This window comes from Phasianus colchicus, chromosome 1 (assembly GCF_987193195.1).
Source record: "Phasianus colchicus chromosome 1, bPhaCol1.hap1.1, whole genome shotgun sequence".
NCBI classification, from domain to species: Eukaryota; Metazoa; Chordata; class Aves; order Galliformes; family Phasianidae; genus Phasianus; species Phasianus colchicus.
This window is the reverse complement of record NC_143436.1, coordinates 94,559,885-94,581,527: the sequence shown is the minus strand read 5'-3', so window position 1 is coordinate 94,581,527 and position 21,643 is coordinate 94,559,885. Positions and strand designations below refer to the sequence as shown.

The following is a 21,643-nucleotide window of genomic DNA, read 5'->3' as shown; positions in this document are numbered from 1 at the left end:
GACTCTGATGTCTTGCTAAAATGCCACTGCCTGAAATAAGCACTTCAGTGTATCCTGCAGTCCCTTAACAAGCTGCAATTGTACTTCATTCACTGTACAAGGCTTTCTGTCTTGTAAAGTGAGGAGTAAGCCACTTACTACTGTAAAGGCTTTAATAATTAGAGGTACATAGTTAAGTATACTGCAGCACAGGGAGGAAACAGTTCATAAATTCCTAAGTATCTGAGCCTTTTAAGGATGAGCATTTAATAAAGACCAACTGATTTCTCACCATCTCCCAGGAGAGGCAGTTCTTCTAATCCAAACCCATTAACACAATCCTGGAGGTGACGATCTGTGCTGTATTTATGGCAGTGCAATCGCTACGATATGTCATGAACTAATATACTCTGTGCAATACACTTCTTTCTTCCACTAACACTGCAGAAATTTCTTTCAAACATTAAGTTAACCTCATAATTCATAAAACTCAAAACCTAAAACCTTTAAGCACTGTTCTCTCTCCTCTGCCTAAATTTGCGGATCATAGTGGTTAGAAGCGTAATTCAGTTGTGCCAGTTTGTCTAATTCCAAGTCAACACTACACTGTCTTGGATGTTATATAAATGGCTCTGCAATATTGCTATTGTATGCTTTGTCTCCTTCCTGTACACCAAAGACAATACAGAATTAAATTGTTTTCAGTGGTTATTTTTTTCCCCAGGTCCTAGCCTTACCACCTATGATTTATGTTCCAGAACAATCTTGTAACAAACAAAGCCTGGGAGTGTGTCTATGGGAAGCCACAAGTTCAAGTCACATGAATGAAATTTACTTTTATGCCTTGAATGACATCAGAAAGGGGAAACAGGCTACTGGAGAAGAACATACAGGTTGAGGGGAACACCAGATTTATAGCATATAAGGTCAATACATTTATAACACGTAAGGTAAACAAAGCATGACTGTTATCTTTGACTTCATGCTGAACTCTGGCAAACAGGAATCCAAAACTTCAGTTCTGTTTACATAAGAAATAAAGTTGAGGTTCAGCAAGAAAGCTAAGCTCCAGCTCAAAAGGACAGCACACACTAGTGATATCCTCTCAATTTCACTCCATTTCACTTCTGCCAGGTAGAAAATTCCAGCTCACTTGCAAACAAATATTTTGAGCTGACAAAAAACAACTGCGATGCTTGCATGAGGTATTACAAAAGCTTATTTAATTCCACAGACTCCCACATTCAGCTCCAAAATTACCATTCTCTGAATCACAATTATGAGTTGCTTTTTAAAAGAAAAATCACATTTGCTTGATGCCTTCTCTGAAGATGTTCTTCTAAATCCAAGATACCTTACCTCAGACAGCCTACAGTCCCTTAGATACTGGTGTATCATTAATTCCCTTTATTCCTTGGCAATGTGTGCATTCCCTTTCCTTCAAGCTGTAGCACCTTAAAATGAGCCACAGAGCTTGAATAAAGACATGGAAGTTCAGAGAGCCAGTGACATTGCTTGAACACACAGAACTGTCCTGGCTCTCCAAGTTTTGCAGTCCACAGGAGTTGCAACAGTCCAGCAGAAAGGACATGAGAGCAGTGTGTGTCTGCAGTCCTTACTTAGAGGGCCATATGCTTTTCTGGAGCTTGTTTGTGTGCTAAATAGAGAAAGAGGATGCTGGATAGTGCACTAACTAGAAATATTACATCAAACCAACGATGATAGAAGTTGAACTGAAGCTCTCCCAGGACTTCTGTTATAATAGTGCGGTACTCTAGAGGCATACTCATTCGAATCAGGAGCACCGATGATACAAAGTACATACCCTGGAAAAAAAGAAAGTAGCAGTTGTTTTAGAATTGGCTTCGTGGCTAACATAGGTCAGCACACAAAGACTTTATTATCTTTGTTTGTATGCAAAAACAAATATGTATGTATGCACAAATGCATACAGGTATGCCCATGGTTCTGCATACTCACCATGATCTGTGCTAAAAGCAGAACAATAACATTGGAGGACTTGCTGCTGGAAATGGCATAGAAGAACTAGAAAGAAAAAACACACTGGAAATAAGCTGGACAACGATACCTTAGGACATCATGAAAGGAACATGCCATTCAATACTCTTTTTCATAAAAAGCATGTTTTTTCAGATTGGTGCATGTACTCTACTTTTAGAAACACGAATCTCTTAAAGTCAGTGGCAGGCACCAACTGGTAAAAGTCATGTATTAATATTTAAGAGTGGGTACTAAAATCCAGGTCAACACAAGGAGTCACATGTCTCTTGAGTTAATACCTTTCCAGCTCTACAAAAAGAACTAGCAGTTCAAATGAGGCAATCTAAATTCTTTTAATCATCATCTCATGAACCCTTACTAATATGCTGGCTACCATGCTTACGCTTAACGTCTCATTGAGCATCCACACTTCTTCCTGAGAATAACAGTAATAGAAACTGAGTGGGGAAATATAGTGGAGAATATATTTTTCCTCTCCTCCTCCTCTGCAAGGATTTAAATTCAGAGAGTAAAAGCATGAATGTGTACTGATAGTTTATGCAGTATATGTTCTGTCTGAATTTAAAGATCTAGTAACAGCTTTCCTCATAAAAAATCATGTAAGACACTACTGGCCAAACATACCTTTGTAAGTGTAATTAACAGGCCTCTGATAGAAGTGACAATGATTATTCCAACAAGAATAAAGGAAATGTGCTGAGACCAGAATTTCACCTGTATCAACAAGAGGAATACAGTTAATTCTCTAACTCCATTTTCACTACATCATATAGCTGCTAATTCTTTAGGATATTTGTACTTCCTAGTTACACAATATCCACTGTAGATAGGTTTACATTACTAATATAATTGTGAAAATATCTGTTAAGTCATTACATTAAACACACAAGTAAAAGAGATATAACTTACATCAATCATCTCTTTGCAGGAAAAAATTATGAAAGTGCAAATAACGGAATACTTGTTTCAAAACTCTATTTCACGCATTCTCAGGGTTCGGTTCTATCACTTCCACATTATTAGTAGTATGCAATTGCTTTTATGGGGCAGGAATTACTGAAAATACTGTAAGAATTAATAAATCTCACATCAAACTGGATTCCCAAATAATTCACAGTGATCTCAATTCCTCTTGTGACTGGATCCGTCTTCCCCACGCGGTCAAACACAATATTGATGGTTGCCTGCAAGGCAGAGATGGATTTACAATCAAAGAAAATAAAAAGAACACCTCACTGCTACATATGAGACTCTTGTTTGCATATCCAAGGTTGGGGGAGCAGCTGGATTGTCTAAGAAGGTGTAAAAACACATATATTAGAAATGCTTGCCTAAGGTTCTGTAAAAAGAAAGATGCAGAGCTTTATTCCAGATAAATACCATTTTCATTCAGAATTTCCAGAAGCAAGATTATAAGGAGACTAGGGCCTTACTTAATACACTGCACGTACAGCATAATCTGTGCAGGGAGTAACATTTGCATATGTGCACATAAAACAGAACAAAATATTTACATACCATGAAGATTTTCCAGACACAATAGATGGAGAAAAAGTAACCCAAAAAATTGAAGTATTTTCCCTGGAAAGTTTTGGAGTACTCTATTCTTTCCTGGAGAAAAAAAAAAATCCAAGAAGGGGGAAAGAGAATACATACAAAAAATTCATTGCCATGATAATCCACAACACAAAGCCATACACTTTAATGGTGCACCAAGAGCAGCAACCACAGCTTTATCCTACAACTCTTCTAATTCAAAGGCTTCTGAACAGCTCTAGGAACCTGTAGTATGTTCCAGCACATACCTAAACAGGAAGTAACCCGCCCTGTAGACCCCAAATTAAAGAATCATAGAATCATCATAGAACCACAGAATGGCTTGGGTTGGAAAGGAGACCTCAAAGATGATCTAGTTCCTCCCTGCCATGGGCAAGGTTGCCAACCATAAGCACTAGATCTGGCTGCCCAAAGCCCCACCCAATCTGGCCCTGAATGCTTCTAGGGATGAAGCATCACCAGCATCTCTGGGCAACTTGTTCCAGCACCTCACTTCTCTCAGTGAAAAATTCTCTCCTGACATCTAATTTAAATCTTCCCTCTTTTAGTTTAAGACCGGTCACCCTTGTCCTGTCACTGTCTACCCACGTAAAAAGCTTATTTTGCTCCTGTTTATAAGCTCTCTTTTAAGTTCTGGAAGGCCGCAACAGATTCTCACTTCACCACATCACTACATTTCAACATTTACCTGCTAAACAGCTTTCAATTTCTGGTAACATACGTTCTCATTCAATCTATTCTGGCTCCCAGCACCTATCTGGGCAGTTATTTTGTTTCATACCTTTGTTGCATGGAGGTCAGCAGTTTCAAGAAAAAGCTGCCGGCTCAGTTCTTCTAGGGCATCCACTTCTTGCTGGATGAGAGACAGATCTGGCAAACCAGCATAGTCAAGGCTAGAGTACATCACAAATTCGTAATAAAAAAGAAAATATTCCCCATCTTCACCTCAAGGGTCACATCTAATGGTTTGACCACTTTTTTAATCCAGATCAGTTTTCTGATACTGTCTTAGTGCTCTTGTTAATAATGCATCCAAAGACATCTCAAGGGTACCTGTGTTGCACAGTACTCCATTTTAAGAAGGCAGGTAGTATTCTTCTACCTAGGTAACACACTGCAGAACCAGAGCTCTCAAAGACTGTTTCTCCACTTCAATCAGCATCCCTTATCATCAGAGTGCATAGTATTTCACACTCCCACCACCTTCACAAACAAAACCACTGAGTAATCACCCCAGGACATTACTGTTTATTATAAAGAGTCTTGCCAAATAGCCAAATTCTAATTTTAACAGCCATTGGAAAAGGACAGGAAGAAGACTCCTTGGCCTTAAGCAAACTGCACATTTAAGGTGTTCTGACAGAAATTCTTGATAGGCAATGGCAAGGTAGGGAAGTACAGACCCTTGTAACTGTCCACACGTTCCTTCTATCCCTTTTGCATACAGACAATAACGTTTATTCACATGTTCCTATCCACTTTTTGTCACATCGCTAGAGTAATAAGAGTGAACCTACACCATGAAAATAATTTATTTGGTTCACAGGTTGCTTCTTGCTCTGCAGAGAGGGACCTGGGGGTCCTGGTGGACGACAGGTTGGCCATGAGCCAGCAGTGTGCTCTGGTGGGCAAAAAGGCCTATGGCATCCTGAGGGGCATTAAAAAAAGCGTAGCCAGCAGATCAGGGAGGTGATCCTCCCCATCTGCTCTGTCCTGCTGAGGCCTCACCCGGAGTATCGTGTTTGCTTCTGGGCTCCCCAGTACAAAAAAGACAGGGATCTCCTGGAAAGAGTCCAGCAGAGGGCCATGAAGATGACAAAGGGCCTGGAGCACCTCTCTTATGAGGAAAGGCTGAGCGACCTGGGTCTGTTCAGCCTTGAGAAAAGAAGATTCAGAGAGGATTTGATAAAATGTCTACAAATACCTAAGGTGTGGGAGGCAAAGGGATGAGGCCAGACTCTTTTCAGCTGTGAGTGGCGACAGGACAAGGGGAAACGGCCACAAACTGAAGCATAGGAAGTTCTGCACAAATGTGCACAAGAACTTCTTCACAGTGAGGGTGACGGAGCACTGGAACAGGCTGCCTAGAGGTTGTAGAGTCTCCTTCTCTGGAGATGTTCAAGACCTGCCTGGACACCTATCTGTGCAACCTAGTCTAGGGAGCCAGCTTTAGCAAGCAGGTTGGACTAGATGATATCTAGTGGTCCCTTTCAGCCCCTGCAATTCTGTGACTCTGAGATTCCTGCCTTTCTTCTCGCTTTTGAACTCAGCCAAAAAGCCAGCTATAAGCGAGGACAACTGTTCCAGCACCTCAAACAGAGCTGTTGTTTTGCTCAAGCATGTCACAACTTTTCCACTCTGGAAAAGTGTATTTCAAGTAATGAAATAAAACATGTATGCAGGTAAGTCAGTGAGCCAAGGATACATCAGAATAGAAAGCTGCCTCCAGCTTCAGTGTTGTGACAGGGCAGACATCTGCAATATGACACAGAAAGTGCATACATCTGTCCTGCAACCTGCTGTACACCTCAACTGTGATGATGTAACAGCACATGTATATAGTACGGCTGCAACATATGACTCCTGAGTGTCTACTTAAAACCATGAGTCCAATCCCTAGCTAAAAGGTGATACAGTACAGCACTAGATAGCAAACCTCCCAGGAGACACGAAGCATTTTGCCCAGGCTTCTAGAATGTATTAGAACACAGGTGCTTCACAACTGGCCCAACAAACACTCTTCCTTTCAAAAGAAAGCTGGAGTCACCTCCAGGTGCCAGCATGCAGATGAAGGATACTTTCACTGCCTGCAACAGACGTCGTAACACTTTTTATCATTCCCCAGAAGCCAGTAGGTTTGTTGTGCACTTCCCCTCTCTGGAACATTGTCCTGTGAGCCACTGCTATTCTGAAAAAGCAGAAAACACAAGTCTTCAGGAGTAAAATCTCTTTAGAATAAAGCAAAACAAAAAACAAAAACAAACTCAAACCCAACAACCAAAAAACAGTTCCTTAGAAAAGACGATTAAACTAAATTCACTGCCAACAGATGCCCCCTTTTTATTTCCCTAAGCACTAATCTTGCTTCATAACATTATCTTGATTAGCTCTGGAGTAGAGCCCAGATCTAATCAAGCAAGATTCAATGAGACACTTCCTAAGACTTCTATTTGGAATTCTGCTTCAATCCTTAGAGGGATTTAAATCCAATTAAAAATAAATATTCAAATGGCTTTCTCAGTCACGTGATTGGTTACTTTCATCACACACACGGGACTTTGCTATCTCTGATTCAGGAACTGGAAAAACTTTTCATGCCCCTTTCTCTCCTTGGACACCTCTTTATCACTGCACATTCCGCTTCTTCCACAGAAGTGTGAGCACTGGGTGGTATGCAGCAGCTCTCTCACACACTGTCACTCACTTCTAGGCTGCATGACAAGTTCTTATGAAGCAGAAACACATAAATCCATTATTGGACTGAACCACTGGACACATCCGGCGATCTAAACATGACTCCTAAAATTCATCCAATACTACAGCAGCAGCTGCATACTGTCCCTCACACCCCCATGTGCACTGCAGCATAATCCCTGCAAGCACTGTTGGCTTCTGGCCTCATTACCTCACATGTCTCTCCATTGAAATTTGTGAGCCAGTTATCCACCCTAAGCTGAAAACTATTCATAGTATTGTCAAGGCGATCCATGATTTGACAGAGTTCAGGTCCTTTTTTGTAGCTGCAGCCAGCACTGCTACATTTGGCACTGAGCCCTCTTCAAAGTTGCTGATAAGCAGTGTAATAAATAATAATAATAACATAACAATATAATAAATCACGCAATAGAAGAAGTAATACCGTTGAGGCTCAGGTCTCCCCTGAGCCTCCTCTTCTCCAGACTGAACAATTTCAGTTCCCTCAGTCACTCCTCATAAGGCCTGTGCTCCAGACACCTCACCAGCTTAGTTGCCCTTCTCTGGGCATGCTCTAGGGCCTCCAAGTCTTTCTTGCAGTGAGGGGCCCAAAATATCTGCAAGGATGAGTATGAAGAACCTGTCAACCTTAAGTGGCAAATTTCCTTAATGCACTGAGTACGCTCAGAAAGGACAGAATAATTCCTGTGCAAAAAGCATTAGCAAAAACAACTTCCAGCAGCTGTCTCCAAGAAATGCTAGTCAGTTACAAGTCCCAGACATCCATACTTTTAACCCAACATTACCTTCCCTGATATGAGAGATCCAAACACACTACACAAAACAAAAGGGCAGACTCAAAAGCTGTACTCCACAGTAATCTTTCAACTTCAATGCCAGCATGTTAATATCCTCTTTGTCAATCATATCAGCCAATTAAACCTCTCTGATTAAATACACCTTCTCACTAACCTACAAATCGCCACAAATACTGAGTTAACATTTGTCCACCACTTAACATTTTCAAAGAGGAAGAAAGAAGACATGCTTCGACTACACTTTCACAGGCTCAGCAGATCAGTTCACTGACCAGCAGATATGCATGCTGGTGACTAATTCAGCAAGACTATCCTACTTTGTAATACACTAAAAGGTTCCATTAAAACATTAGTGCACCTGAAGTAAAGTTTTGAGGGTTTCTGCAAGGATTCTACACCAGACAGACCTCTGAAGTGGTATGGCTAATTGCATTTACTCTTTATAACTGCTAAGGTATGAAATATGCAATTTGTAAGAGCATGCAAAAATCCTTTCAGTATACATGCAATGACACTGTTTCCTGAAAGTAGCTTTTTCACCTGGGGCACATGAAATAAGCTAAATCAACAAAAGCAGAATTCTGATGTCACCCCTATGTTACCTTCTGATGTCACGCTACGCTACCATCATATTAGCAGTGTTCCACAACTCCACTACACCTTTATCAATATTCTTGCAAATGGCAAAGTTTACACAGCTGTATTCACATCAGCTCACTAGCTTGCTTCAGTTTTGACCAGGAATCACCAGATCCACAGAGCAGGAGAGACTTCAGTATATATGAAATCAACTGCTGTACCAAAACTTAGTAAGAGAGTTAACTGAGGTGGTTCAAAAGACATTTATTCATTAGGAGAGAAAAGTGTTTATCTTAGATTAGTCAAGTTGCCATCAGAGAGTAAAACTTGTCCTCGAAGCCTAATCTGTACTACTGCAGGAAAAAAGATGCTATTTAAGGCAAAGGCCTGGGAAGAAGCCTAAGTTGCATATCAGGCCAGAATGAAACCCCACACAGCTCTAACCTAACTCAGCTACCTGTTTCACTGGAACATCAAGCCCTGAAAAGAAAATTTGGGTAATTTCAAGACCATCTAATAGCATACTGACTGCAAATCCTTGACATAATTCATTTAATGCAACTGTTCCTTTCTCACCTTTTTTTCTTGCTAATAATCATGTCCATAGTCTGGAGAAGTCGTCGCTCCAAAGCAAGAATATCAGCATCTGTCACATTCCTGAAGAATGAAGACACCCAACAATTAGGCCTGTTAACCCATTTCAGAGGGACTATACACATGCTCATAAAACAAAGAGAGAAGCTTGTATGAAGAGATCCTTCAGGGATGAAAATGGTTCTGGTGTGTAGAACAGCAATTGCTACAGTACACTTAGAACATGGAAAACAAAAGCCATTACTAATGCCATCAGGATGAGAAAAAGGCAACTTTAAAGAAAAGAATTCAATCAATTCAATGAGAAAAGCCGAATAATAACCTCAAAGGCAGACAAAATATTTCACAAGGCTGCAATTACCTGAGAAAGTAGGACATGTAAGTATATGGACAGTTGACAGCACCAAATCCTGACAGCAAAGCCATGAGTGTCACCCCAATCACACCCACACGGCTGATGAGCTGCTCTATAGACAGGATTCCTGTAAGATAAAGAACACAGCATCAGTAACGGGCTGCGCTCTTCATCCTGTTCCACAGCTGGTGTCTTTGCAGACCAGTACATATACAGAGCTGCCTAATGAAACCAGCTACCTTCACAGTGCAATGATCAGAGGTAATATGAAGTATGGACAGGGACTATGAATAGAGAGAAGAAAGTCTCCCTCAGAAAGCACATTATCATGCTTAAAAACAGGGATAGGATACTCATATTGTGAAGAAAGTTAAGAGATCTGAAGGGGATTAACAGACAACTTTTTGGTTCTACATTAATAAAACATTAGCAGCTAGACATTGCTGAGGTGGGAACATACATCCACCAGGTTCCATAAAACAGACATCTTCAGCAAAGACACTCCAGCAATAACCAGGACTAGAGTTACCAAACCAGTTACTCCCAGCAATCTGGACCAAAACTCTCTAGATCATAGAGAGGAAGCCCTATCTTGTCAACCATTAGAAGCGACTCCTCCATACCAGGTGCAATTTGTGCGTTAAGATGGCAGTTATGACAGCATGGGAAGTTCATGCTCCTGCTAGCTGTTCAGTATTCATTTTGCAGATACACACATGCAGTTGAGGTGACCACCAAGCAAGCATTCTGAGCACCAGGTGAATTCTAAACCATACATTCACATGACGCAGCATGAATGTCAAGCCTGTGCTGTACCCAATATCGAGCAATGAGATTGCATTTGTTCTTCCTAACCATGAAGAAAAGATCTCAACCCATCTTCTCAGGATACAGTGCCAGGTACTATCAAACATTAACTTGTTTTTAGGGAGATACTTATAGAATAGCTGCTACACACAGCACATTTGGAGCTTACATGATTGCAAAGCTGAGATGGCCAAGTGCCAAACCACATTTCATGCTTCAGAGAAGGAGAATAAATGATGAAAACACAGCAAAAGGATTTCACAAAGGGAAACTGAGACAACCCAGTCATGTGCAGCTGCATAGAGATTTACACCAGCTACAGAATGTGCTACTATATCCTGGCCTTTTGCCATACACACTATCAGATAGCACCAGTTAAAACAGAGGTGCCTTCAAAATGACATGACATTCCACTGTCTAAAATAACGTTCCCCCATAACACCTCTCAGCATCTTTACTCTTGTGATCAGATCACATAAAACATATGCTTTATGAACTCAGATGAAGATTAGAGTCTTAATAGAATACTACTAGGTAAACCAGTACAGAATAGATCTGTCCACAGAGTCATACTTAACAAACTGGAGATCATCCAGGACTCCTGACAAAAAGTCCTGGTCAGTGGTACATTTCACAGCTGCTGCACAGTGCCAACACCACCCCAAGGTAAGGCAATCCCAACACAAGATGCCAGTGGATGTACCTAAAAAGGACTTCCTGCCATACCTCCTTCCACAACAAGATCCTACATATCTGAATTAGATCACCACCTCCAAAACAAAGCCCTGCAACAGCAGCATCCCAGCCAAATCGTCGGCTCTACCCTTTTGCCTGAATCTGCTAGGATAAGATATTGTACAACTGTTAGGTTAAGGTACCATTCCGCAAAGCAGAAGACAAAAACAGGAGGGGGAAAGAAAAAAAAAGAACTACCAATTCTGGATATTTGCAGTTGAGTAACAACTTGCGCAGTTGTTACTCAGCTGCACAAGACTTTTAGAGTAGTCTGAAGAGGACTGTCTGAATCCTGTAGCTAAACTCCCTTTGGATTAATATATTCTGCTAACTCAAGTGGATGTAAGTGGATTCACTTCTTTCTTGGCAACGAAACACTGTGTAGTGATTGTGCTATTTACAAGCTACTGTATTTCATGGGCAAATGACACAATTACAAAACAAGGACACACACTTTCTCTTAGCAAAGTTTTAGAATCACAGATGGAAGGGTGAGCAGACCCTGCAGCAATTGGTATCCTTCAATTTTTATCTTCTGAGTCCAGAATGAAGTAGTCTCACAGAGAACAGAAAGATTAAGTTGATGGTTATCTATCCAGACAGATACATTCACCAATTGGAAGGAAACTGACTGAATCTCTCCTGTTGAGAAAAACACAAACAATTCTCCAGTGCAGGGAATAATGGCAGGATAAGTTATACAGGAAACCCAGGTGACATCTAATCCTTCCTAAAGTGTTGTTAAGACATACTTAGGTGCCTAAAGGATTCAGAACAGTTACACCCACGCTGACAATGTCTGCCGCATAACAGCTAAGTCTACACGGTAACTTCACACTATAAATGCTCTTGGTTCCATGAGTGCAGAGCAGAGATACCCAAGCTAACCATTTCTGGCTGGCTGGCAAACTTCAGATTCCGTGTTTCAAAGCAGACTGAGTTACAAGAAATACTTTCTATAATCCCTAATGTGGAATAAACATAACACAATAAAAGCTCCAAGATACAGGTAAGAGAGCAAAGATTACTTTTAGGAGGGAAGAAATAAACAAGAATAGGAAACTCACCATGTTTTGGGCTGAGGATGGGAAATGGATCTCCCAGCTTCCAAAAGAAATACATAAATGTCAGCCACAGAACACACGCAAAAAGCAGTTTCTGTCTGTGCACTGATGGAAAGAAAAAAAAATAGTATTGAAGTTCTTCCTTTAAGGCATTTTCAGTCTTACAAAACCACTACAATAGCCCAAAGGCTGCTTAAAGCATGGATGGTCAAAGCAGGTATATTCTGACAGTGCTGGATCTAGCAGTATGCACCCCTTCACTTCCTACCAAAGTCCCTACTTGAGACATCATCTTTTGCAAGAGCTTACCCAACGCAGCATTTTGGCTTTTCCCTAAGGGCAGCACTGTGAACAGGGAAGTACTTAGTCACATCTTTCTTACGTGATCCTGAAAATGACTCTTGGAAAATTCATCTTAATGCCAAAGCTACATGTTTGGGCATTACACCAGACTCCCAACCCACATATCTAAGCTTAACACATAAGAGCGATGAATATTGATAACTCAAGGGTAGATGTGCTTTAGTACATGGAAGGGGCCTCAACCAAATAATAGTAAGCAAAAAAAGCAGGGGTAATTTATTGCATTTTTCTGCCTTGTTTTTTTCACCCGTTAGTAGAACAATACAGGCTGGTCAAGGGCTTGGCTGAAACTTAAAACTCTAAATGAACAAATTCCAGTAGCAGTACTCCAAATCGCCCATCTTTGTTGAAACCCAGAAAGAAAAGCTACATTTTGGGGGGCCAGGCGAAACACATCCTAACTTTTCAATAAACAGTTATTGCTCAAGCATTAAGCCCAGAACTTATCTAGCCAGGACAAAGCCAGGGGAAGGAAGAAGATGCAGGCAGAGTGACCAACACATCTCTCTCTCAAAAAAAAAAGTTCTCATTTGCATGTGCAGTCTCAAATTAGTAGGCCCAATGCCATAAGCCAAGTACTCACATAATCTGATATTGCTCACAACAAAGTAACCGATGTAAAAGGGTACCATGAAGACTAGGATGAGCAAAATGACACACAGGTTCAGCTTCCAGTGAAAATATCGAGAGCTAAAAGAAAGCCAAAATACAGGTAAGCATGCTACATCACAACAAATTTCCAAAAGACAATCGTGTCTCAATGCAATCCTTTCAGTTACATCGAACATTGGATAACACTGGCCTAGCATATAGCATATCCTGGGTTTTTTTTTCATGTACACCCCATGGATGTGTATTTCAAAACTAATAATGACCTACAAAAATCTATTTTCTCAAAACTCTAATTTTTAATATGATAAATGCTGTTTGCAGCACAATTCAGTTAGATAAGATCAAAATGAAGCACAAGTAATATGGGGCTGGATGCCACGCATTCCAGGGTTCTGAAGGAAGTGACTGCTGTGGTAGTAAAACTACTCTCCATCATATTTGACAAGTCATGGCTGCCAGGCAAAGTCCTCACTGACTGTAAAGGGGAAACATCTCCCCTTCTTGAAAATGGAAGTGAAAGAAGACCTGGGGAACAACAGGCCAGTGAGCCTCACCTCTGTGCCTGGGAGGACCACGGAGTGCATCCTCCTGGAAGATATTTCAAGGCACATGCAAGATGAGGTGATCTGACAGTCAGCACAACTTCACCAAGGGCAGATCATGCCTGACCAATGCGGTGGCCCTCCATGATGCAGTAACAGCACCAGTGAACAAAGGAAGGGCAACTGATGCAGTCTCTTTGCACTTGTGAAAGGCCTTTGACATGGTACCATACCACATTTTATCTCTAAATTGGAGAGATACGGATTTGAAGGCTGGACTATTTAGTGGATAAAGAATTAGCCAGAGGGTTGTTGCCAACAGCTCTATGTCCAGGTGGAAGCCAATCACCAGTGCTGTCCCTCAGAGGTCTGTCTTGAGACCAGTGCTCTTCAACAACTTTATCAAGTGATACATGAGATCAAGTGTCTGCAAACTTGCTGAGAGTACAACAGCAAGCTGAATGGTGCAGTTGACACAACAAAAGGAAGGGACACCATCTAGAGGAAACTGGACACACTTGAGAAGGGGGCACACGAAAATCTAATGAGGTTTAACAAGGCCAATTGCAAGGCATTGCACTTGGTTTGAGACAATCCCAGATACGAGTACAGACTGGGAGAAGAACTCACTGGGAACAGCCCTGCAGAGGACTTGGGGGTCCTGGTGGACAAAAAGCTGTACATGAACCAGCAGCATGCAACTGCAGCCTGGAAGGCCAACTGTATTCTGGGCTGCATGAAAAGAGGGGTAGCCAGCAAGGGAAAGGAGGTGGCTACCCTTGTCTACTCTGCTCTTGAGAGACTCCATCTGGAGTACTGGGTCCAAGCCTGGGGCCCCTACTACAGGAAGGATGCAGATCTGTTAGAGTGGATCCAGAGGGCCACAAAGATGATCAGAGGGCTGGAGAAAGGTCAAGAGAGTTGGACAAGTTGATCTTAGAGTAGAAAAAGCTCCTAAGCTCCTTGGAGACATAATAGCAGTCTTCCAGTATTTGAAGGGAGCTTACAAGCAGGAGAGGGTCAGACTTTTTACGTGGTCTAATAGTGATAGGGCAAGGGGAGTGGCTTTAAACTAAAAGAGGGGAGATTTAGGTTAGATGTTTGGGAGAAATTTTTTACTCAACAGGTGATGAGGCACTAGCACAGCTGCCCAGAGAAGCTGCGGATGCACCATCCCTGGAGGTGCTCAAGGCCAGGTTGGATGGAGCCTGGGCAGCCTGAGCTGGTGGGGGGCAGCCCTGCCCATGGCAGAGGGTTGGAACTGGGTGGGCTTTGCGGTCCTTTTTAACCTAAGCCATTCTGTGATTCTTTGATGCTATGATAATTATTAATTTTGTAATAAATGGCTAAGTCAAGGAAGAGCTAATATAAATTGAAAAGATAGAAAAAAAAAATTATGTGCATAACTCAACATAATTCAATTAAAAGTGATCTTCTCACATGCAAGACATTACAAAGCAATCAACAGTCCTCTGACAGAAGAGATCAGCCAAATTCAGATCAGATTCATCTTTGTTGAACTGACCTTCCATTCAGCTTTCCAAGAAAAACACATGCCTTATTCCCAATACTGACCCATATCCTGCTTATGTCTTGCAGAAGTTCTCCTGAAGATCCTTGTCACTTTTTCCTAGCTAATTCAGAAACAGATATTTTCATCTATAATGATTTCCAGCCCTTTATGAAAGCTTATAAAAGCATCCTCCTCAGTGATCTCTCTTGACTGCGCTCTGTTTTACAGATTAATAACATACAGTCTAAACTACCAGTATATCTTATATCCATTTTGAACTTCTTACCTTTCAATTCCTTTGATTGCACTCTTAGACTCATATGATGAAAGACAACAAATAGGAAACCCATAACCTTTCCATATTACTGCTCTATCTTCTCTTTCCTGCTGCTTTCTGAAGTAACCACCTTTTAACATCTTCTTTATGTAGAAGCCCTCACCCTATGTCAAGGAAAGATGTGCCTTTGATTCACAAATACTGTTCCACTACAGAAGTACAGTTCTCACTTCACAATTAGCTTCACATCTTATTCACTGCTTTGACCAGTACTGGAAAACAAGGGCTTATCATTTCTATAGTTCTTGACATCTGAAAAGAGCTCTTCAGCATGATCCAAAGCTTCACAGCTCACCCATAAAACTGTTCTTTTATTTCACAAACGAAAAAACTCAAAGACTAAAGCTTTGTTTTTAGGCCACAATAATAGCAATTGTGGCAGAACCAGGAAATTAAGGCTTCTAGTCTCATGTTTTGTCAAATAAATCCTGCTGCTCAAACACCCCTGTTGAGCTATTAACCATCTTCTCACATAATTTCCCCAATACAAGTCCAATCTATATATTAAGCTTCTGCACACTAACCCTTCAGTCAGCTCCCAAACTCACCTGCTGTTCAGCACTCCCAAAATCTCAAAGATGATGAGTTCAAACATAGTACAAGAGAAGGCAAAAGTCACAGAGAAGATGACTTGGACAACATACTGTCGCACCTGCAATGGAGAAAATAAGCCAGAGGTATCAGGCATTTCTATTTGTAGATACCCCTCAGGTGAAGAAAGAAAAAAAAAGAACACATGGTACAACTGCACACAACTCTTGCTAAAGGCACCCTGCATTTCATCCAAAAGGGAAGAAACAACAGCCTGTTTTATACTGACTAAATCAATCCTATTTGAGAGAGAAGTCCTACGAAGAAGGGATGTAATACCCGGTGGCAACTTGATTAATGATAGACAATTGCTAACAGTGTTCCATGCTCTTAATCTCAGATTTAAAAATAATTTAAGAATAAACTTTTCGGGTTTGGATTTGCCTTGCACTTCAGTCATCTCTTACCTAGACTATACTTTCTTATAGTTGTCTTGGGATAAGGGAATGTCCCAACCTTTATCCCAACCAATCCTCACAAACAATTTACTCCTCACCAAATTTAAAGCTGAATTTGATTTTGTCTCCAAAATTCTGCAAATACATAAGTCAAGCTTAATCAAGGAACACAGCTTCTATTATTCCTGCTCCTCCTCCAACTGATTTTTTTAAAAAGTTGCCAGTACAGAAACTTAGTGGTTCCAGAAGAATCCATTTCCCCAGATATGTACGAGTCTTTTAAATAAAAGTAGAGAGGAAATGACAAAAAAAGTACGTGTACGAAAGCTGAAAATAAGATAAAAGAGTTTAAAGAGTGGAAAAAGGTCAGAAGCAGTTTTAAGAACACTGCAATAACTGGGAGTAGTTTTAAGATAAAGAGTTGTGATGAAAGTCCCCTTCTTACCTCATAATCCTTGAAGAGCTTACGCATGAAGAACAGCCATCCGAATCCAAAGAAGAGCACCTGCAGAAGAGATTAAGTATCTAGTATTTGTGTCCAGTAATTTGCAAAATATGTAGCTGCTTCACTATTGGTTGTAGGTGAAAGAAATGGAAGCAACAGAACAAGGCCAATATACCCAAGATATGAAACCTGTCAAGGTATCATGGAGAGTATAACATTTTAAATATTCAATGGTAACAGACAGAGAAGCCTAGAATCTTACAGAAGATTGAGCAAAAAGAGCTTTTTTCTGTATTCCCAACTTCTCAAAATACCTCAGTTTCTGGCCTGCCAGAATCTTTTACACTGTTGCTTCTTCTTTCACTCTTCAAATATACAGCTTACCCTTTTTTTTTTTTTACAGTAAACACATAACAGACACAAACAGCAATTTACCTGAACCTCTAGACAGTGGTCAAGTGAACAAAATCCCACCCCCAGTTAGAGCAGAGCAGGTCTGAGAATGCCTCAGGAAGCTGGAAATGTACAATATGGGGCTGGATGCCATGCATCCCAGAGTTCTGAAGGAATTGGCTGATGTGGTTGTAAGGCTGAAAAGTCATGGCTGCCAGGCAAAGTCCCCACTGACTGCAATAAGGGAAACATCACTCCCATTTTCAAGAAAGAAATACCCAGGGAACTGCAGGCTGTTGAATATCACATCTGTGCCTGGGAAGATCATGGAGCAGATCCTCCTGGAAGAGATGTTAAGGCACACGTGAACTGTGGAGGTGATATAAGACAGCCAGCATGACTTCACCAAGGGCAGATTGTGACTGACCAACGTGGTGGCCTTTTATAATGGAGTGACAGCACCAGTGGACAAAGGAAGAGCAACTGTCTCTTTGGACTTGTGCAAGGCCTTTGACGTGGTCCCGTACCACACCTTTAAACTGGAGAGATAAAGATTAGAAGGCTGCACTATTCAGTGGATAAGAGTTGGCTGGATAGTTGTAGCCAGAAAGTGGTTGCTAATGCCTCTGTCATGCTTTTGTAATTTTTGTTATTGGTATTCCACATCATAACATCATGTAGAGCTCTGGGAGTTAAAGAGACATTGCTCCAGTTCCGTGGACTGCTGATTTTCCAGTTACCTGGTTTTCAGAAAAGAAGAACTACGCACTTCTGAAGACCATTCATTTCCATTTTTCATTCGGAGGGAAAGATAAAACTGCTCTCAAGTTATGAGACAGCCCTTTCTTTTACTGCTCTCTCAGCAATGCATGCTCCCTAGCCATCTCACCTTCAGCTTTAGAGTAAGGCCTTCAGTTTTGAACATTCTCTCTCTCATTTATTTGATTTATTAGCATCAATCCCAATTAACTTGTATTTCTACTGTTAGAACTAGTAAATTAACTTTCCTCCTTATTCCTTTCCCTCTTGCTTCCCCCACCACCACCTTTTTCAGGCTGGTGGACCTCATGTCCTCCTGTCACAGATTCAGACAGATCTAGAGAAAACTCCATGACAGACTCTATGTCCACGTGGAGGCCAATCACAAGTGGTGCCTCCCAGCAGTCCATCCTTAACCCCAGGGTTAAAGTCTCTTCCAACACAAGCCATCTGTGGGTGATTTCATTGTGCATTAGAAGTCAATGGATTTCAGCAGCGGCAAGGGTAACAGAACATGATTTACAAACAAGGAATACCTGGAAAGCTGGGTGAGAAAGGTCAAGTTCATTTGCCTTGAATGCAAAACTGGCATAGGAATGAGGTCTAGTGATTGACAGCAGGTAGCAAAACTGGTTTGAGGAGGACCTCAGACTTTAAAGTAGTTGATAGCAAAAATTTAAGAGAAAGGTAAGAACATTCCATAACCTCCTATTCACAGGCCAGGCTACAAGCCAAAGTATGATTCCATTAACACTGGGGTAGGCGGAGAAGGCAGGCAGACTTTTCAAAAGGAATAAATAAATGAAGTAGAAGAAAAAGATGATGAGATATTCAGGGACAATAATAACAGAGGAAATTATATACGAAGATTAGATTTCCTTTATATTAGGGACTATACAAAAGCACAGAAAGACACTATCTTATGTTCACACTCTAAGATACCTCAGGTGAGCATGAGTTTGAGCATTTGACAATTACATGCAGCAATTTAAACATCCAACTTCATACTTCTGAAGATGGCTGGAAGATGCAATGCTGCCATCACAAATGAAAGAAAAGCAATTAGAGAAGTTAGATCTTAGAAATCAAAGCAAATGATGGGAAAGCTTTTGTTCTAGGGGAACGAATAACAGTATCAAAGCTGCACTCAAACCCTGACAGTGAAAAGGCATGTCAGAAACAAAAGTCAAATCTATACCAAGCAGGAGGAGATTTTACCTTTAAGAAACAGCTGAAATCTATCCTGAAAATTCTCAGAGGAACCACAGTCATATGTGAAACACTCTATAAGATAACCAGCTGCTGTTGAGAGGGGAAAGGTGCCATTTCCTCTACTCATCCTTCGTCATTATAGAGCACAGATTTTAAATCAGCTCTGAAGCTGATCAGATTCCTCTGTGACCCAGATAAACTCATTCATATGGCAGAAAACCAATACTGGAGAAAGCACAAATGAAAATATGACTGTGCAGCCAAGTGGAAGGGAAGAGGGGGCAGAAGCAAACAGTTGGACCACCTCTGCAACCAGAGGAGCAGAGAGGAAGAAAGGGTATTTGGATGTTTACTGAGGAGGGAGTGGGACAGCAAGGTGGAAAGGAAGGTCAGAGACAACACAATGACAAGACAAATTACTGGGAGTTAACGAAGAAAGATGGAGTGTTTCCTCCCACAGAACAATAAGACGATCTCAAATATGTTAAGATCACCACCCAGCTTGGAATGGTAAAGACAGGATGACATGAAACAAGGTTTAACAGGCTCCTGGATGAAGTAAGCTGGAGTGAAAAGCAGGGTGGCTGAAAGATGACTCTGAAGGCAGGAGGAAGGAAAAGGTGAGGGAAGTTCTAAATCACACGTGTCAGCACAGAAAGAAGCATTTCAGATAAAATAGCGGTGCCTTTCTGAGATTCCTTAAAGCAAGCCACAGCAAACTTTGCAGGGCTGTAAGCAAGCACCTCAATGGCACAACATCACAGAGGCCACAAATTATTAGTCTACCTGGGAAACAACAAAGACCAAGTCAGTGACACCTAGAGAACCACAAAATGAGCCTTCCTGGTGGTTCCAACAAGACTTAAGTCTGTAGAAATTTGGCAATGTTACCAGAAAACTCCATTCCCTACAGCCTAATTCACTGATTTTTTGCTGTGCACAATATTCTAATTCAACAACTAGGCAAGGCCAAGGGTCACGGTAACACGCAACACACCAGAACCAAAGAGGCAACACAGCAATAGAAAACGTGCTGCCTAACACTCCTGAACTGCAGGTTGGTTGGTTTGATTCCTATTTATTTCTTTCCAAGCAGCAGGCGAAGCTATCCAGCCACAAAGCCATTTCCTCTGCTCGGACCTGGCAACCCCGCCAAAACTCAGAGGGACCCACACAGAGGCACCGCGCCTTCGCGCTGCGCATGCGCGCCCTCAGACCCCGCCCACACGCCCCTCAGCCCCACGGCCCCAGCGGCCGCTTCCGGAGGCGCGGCGAGTGGGTAGCCCGGCAGGGCCGAGCGGCTGATCCCACCTCGCCTCCTTCTCCCTCACTCCCTCCGTGGCCGGGCTCTCGCCGCGTAACACCGCGCTACCTGGGAGGTGACCATGATGCTGGAATCGATGAGGAAGCTCATGGCGGGCCCCGCGCCGCAGCGAACGGCCAGCCCGCGCTAGCGTCGCTGGTTGCAGTGCGCAGGCGCAGGGCCCGGCGCAACGCCCTCCCCGTGGCGGGGCTGGGACGAAGAGTGCCGCCCTTCCCGCGCACAGGGCGGCCCCTGACGGGTGTGCCCCGCCCCGACGTCACTTCAGTGTGCTGCCTCGGAAAGGCGGTACGCTGAGTGCGTTTGTAATAATGGTAATAAAAATAATGAAAACAAACAGGTTTTCCTCGCGTTTTTCCTCAGTGTCCCACGAAAATGTTCTGTTTGAACGTGTCTGTGAGAGGGTCCAGAGGAGGGCCACGAAGATGATCAGGGGGCTGGAGCACCTCCCCTACAAAGGCAGGCTGAGGGAGCTGGGCTTGTTCAGCCTGGAGAAAAGAAGGCTGCGGGGTGATCTCACTGCAGCCTTTCAGTACCTAAAGGGAGCCTACAGAGGGGAGGGGAATCAATTCTTTGAAAGGGTAGAGAACCACAGGATAAGGGGAAATGGTTTTAAGTTGAGGGAGGGAAGATTTAGGTTAGATGTCAGGGGGAAATTCTTTACAGAGAGAGTGGTGAGGTGCTGGAACAGGCTGCCCAGAGAGGTTGTGGATGCCCCGTCCCTGGAGGTGTTCAAGGTTGGATGGGGCCCTGGGCAGCCTGGTCTAGTATTAACTGTGAAGGTTGGTGGCCCTGCATGTGGCAGGAGGTTGGAGATTCATGATCCTTGAAGTCCCTTCCAACTCTGGCCATTCTGTGACTCTGTGAAAATGGCTGCTTTCAGGAAGTGGGTGTGGAAAAAGGGCCAGGCTGGAGGCAGCCCTAGAGGAGGCTCAAGCAACTGGCGAGCCAAGGAGCAGGGACCAGCTGATAGTGTGATGACTGGCTGAAGCTGTGGTGTTTGGCTGTTCTTAACCTGCCATGACCCCTTTATAAGAGCAGGGCAGGACATGTGCCAGCACCATGTAGGGAAGAAAGGCCTGCATGGCTGCCAGGAGCCATCTCACACCTTGGGCCCTTCCTGCCCTCTGCAAAGGTGGCCAGTCAGGGGCAGCTTTCAGGCCTTGTGACTGTTGTGTATCGAGGAATGGGGCCAGAAGGGAAATGAAAGTTCAAACGGGGAATTTCCTGATA

At 42.4% G+C, this 21,643-nt stretch overlaps 1 protein-coding gene across 4 annotated transcripts; it reads right to left on the bottom strand.

Annotated features, from left to right (window-relative positions):
- Nucleotides 1–4: 4 nt before the first annotated feature.
- GPHRB (golgi pH regulator B) lies at nt 5–20,598 on the bottom strand. Of its 4 annotated transcripts, none has more exons than XM_031612521.2 (14): nt 20,462–20,598; nt 16,726–16,785; nt 15,840–15,943; nt 12,871–12,977; nt 11,928–12,029; nt 9,325–9,445; nt 8,946–9,026; nt 6,357–6,466; nt 4,340–4,428; nt 3,520–3,612; nt 3,090–3,185; nt 2,626–2,715; nt 1,960–2,025; nt 5–1,805 (listed from the first exon to the last, which is right to left on the bottom strand). In XM_031612521.2, the coding sequence occupies exons 1-14, from the start codon at nt 20,501–20,503 to the stop codon at nt 1,599–1,601; spliced, it is 1,368 nt and encodes a 455-aa protein (XP_031468381.1). In that variant the 5' UTR covers nt 20,504–20,598; the 3' UTR covers nt 5–1,598. The 4 variants fall into 4 exon arrangements, with proteins under 4 accessions (XP_031468381.1, XP_089977015.1, XP_089977014.1 ...); XM_090120889.1 differs by having other exon boundaries at nt 20,087–20,552; XM_090120888.1 differs by having other exon boundaries at nt 20,401–20,552.
- Nucleotides 20,599–21,643: the final 1,045 nt, after the last annotated feature.

What these genes read in the sequence shown, in the direction of transcription:
- GPHRB (XM_031612521.2), bottom strand. Translation starts at nt 20,503, where the DNA reads ATGAGCTTCCTCATCGATTCCAGCATCATGGTCACCTCCCAG. An exon ending in GCATCATGGTCACCTCCCAG is followed by an intron (nt 16,786 to 20,461) that starts GTAGCGCGGTGT and finishes TCTCTTCTGCAG; the next exon opens with GTGCTCTTCTTTGGATTCGG. An exon ending in ATTATTAGCAAGAAAAAAAG is followed by an intron (nt 6,467 to 8,945) that starts GTGAGAAAGGAA and finishes CTGCTTTTTCAG; the next exon opens with AATAGCAGTGGCTCACAGGA.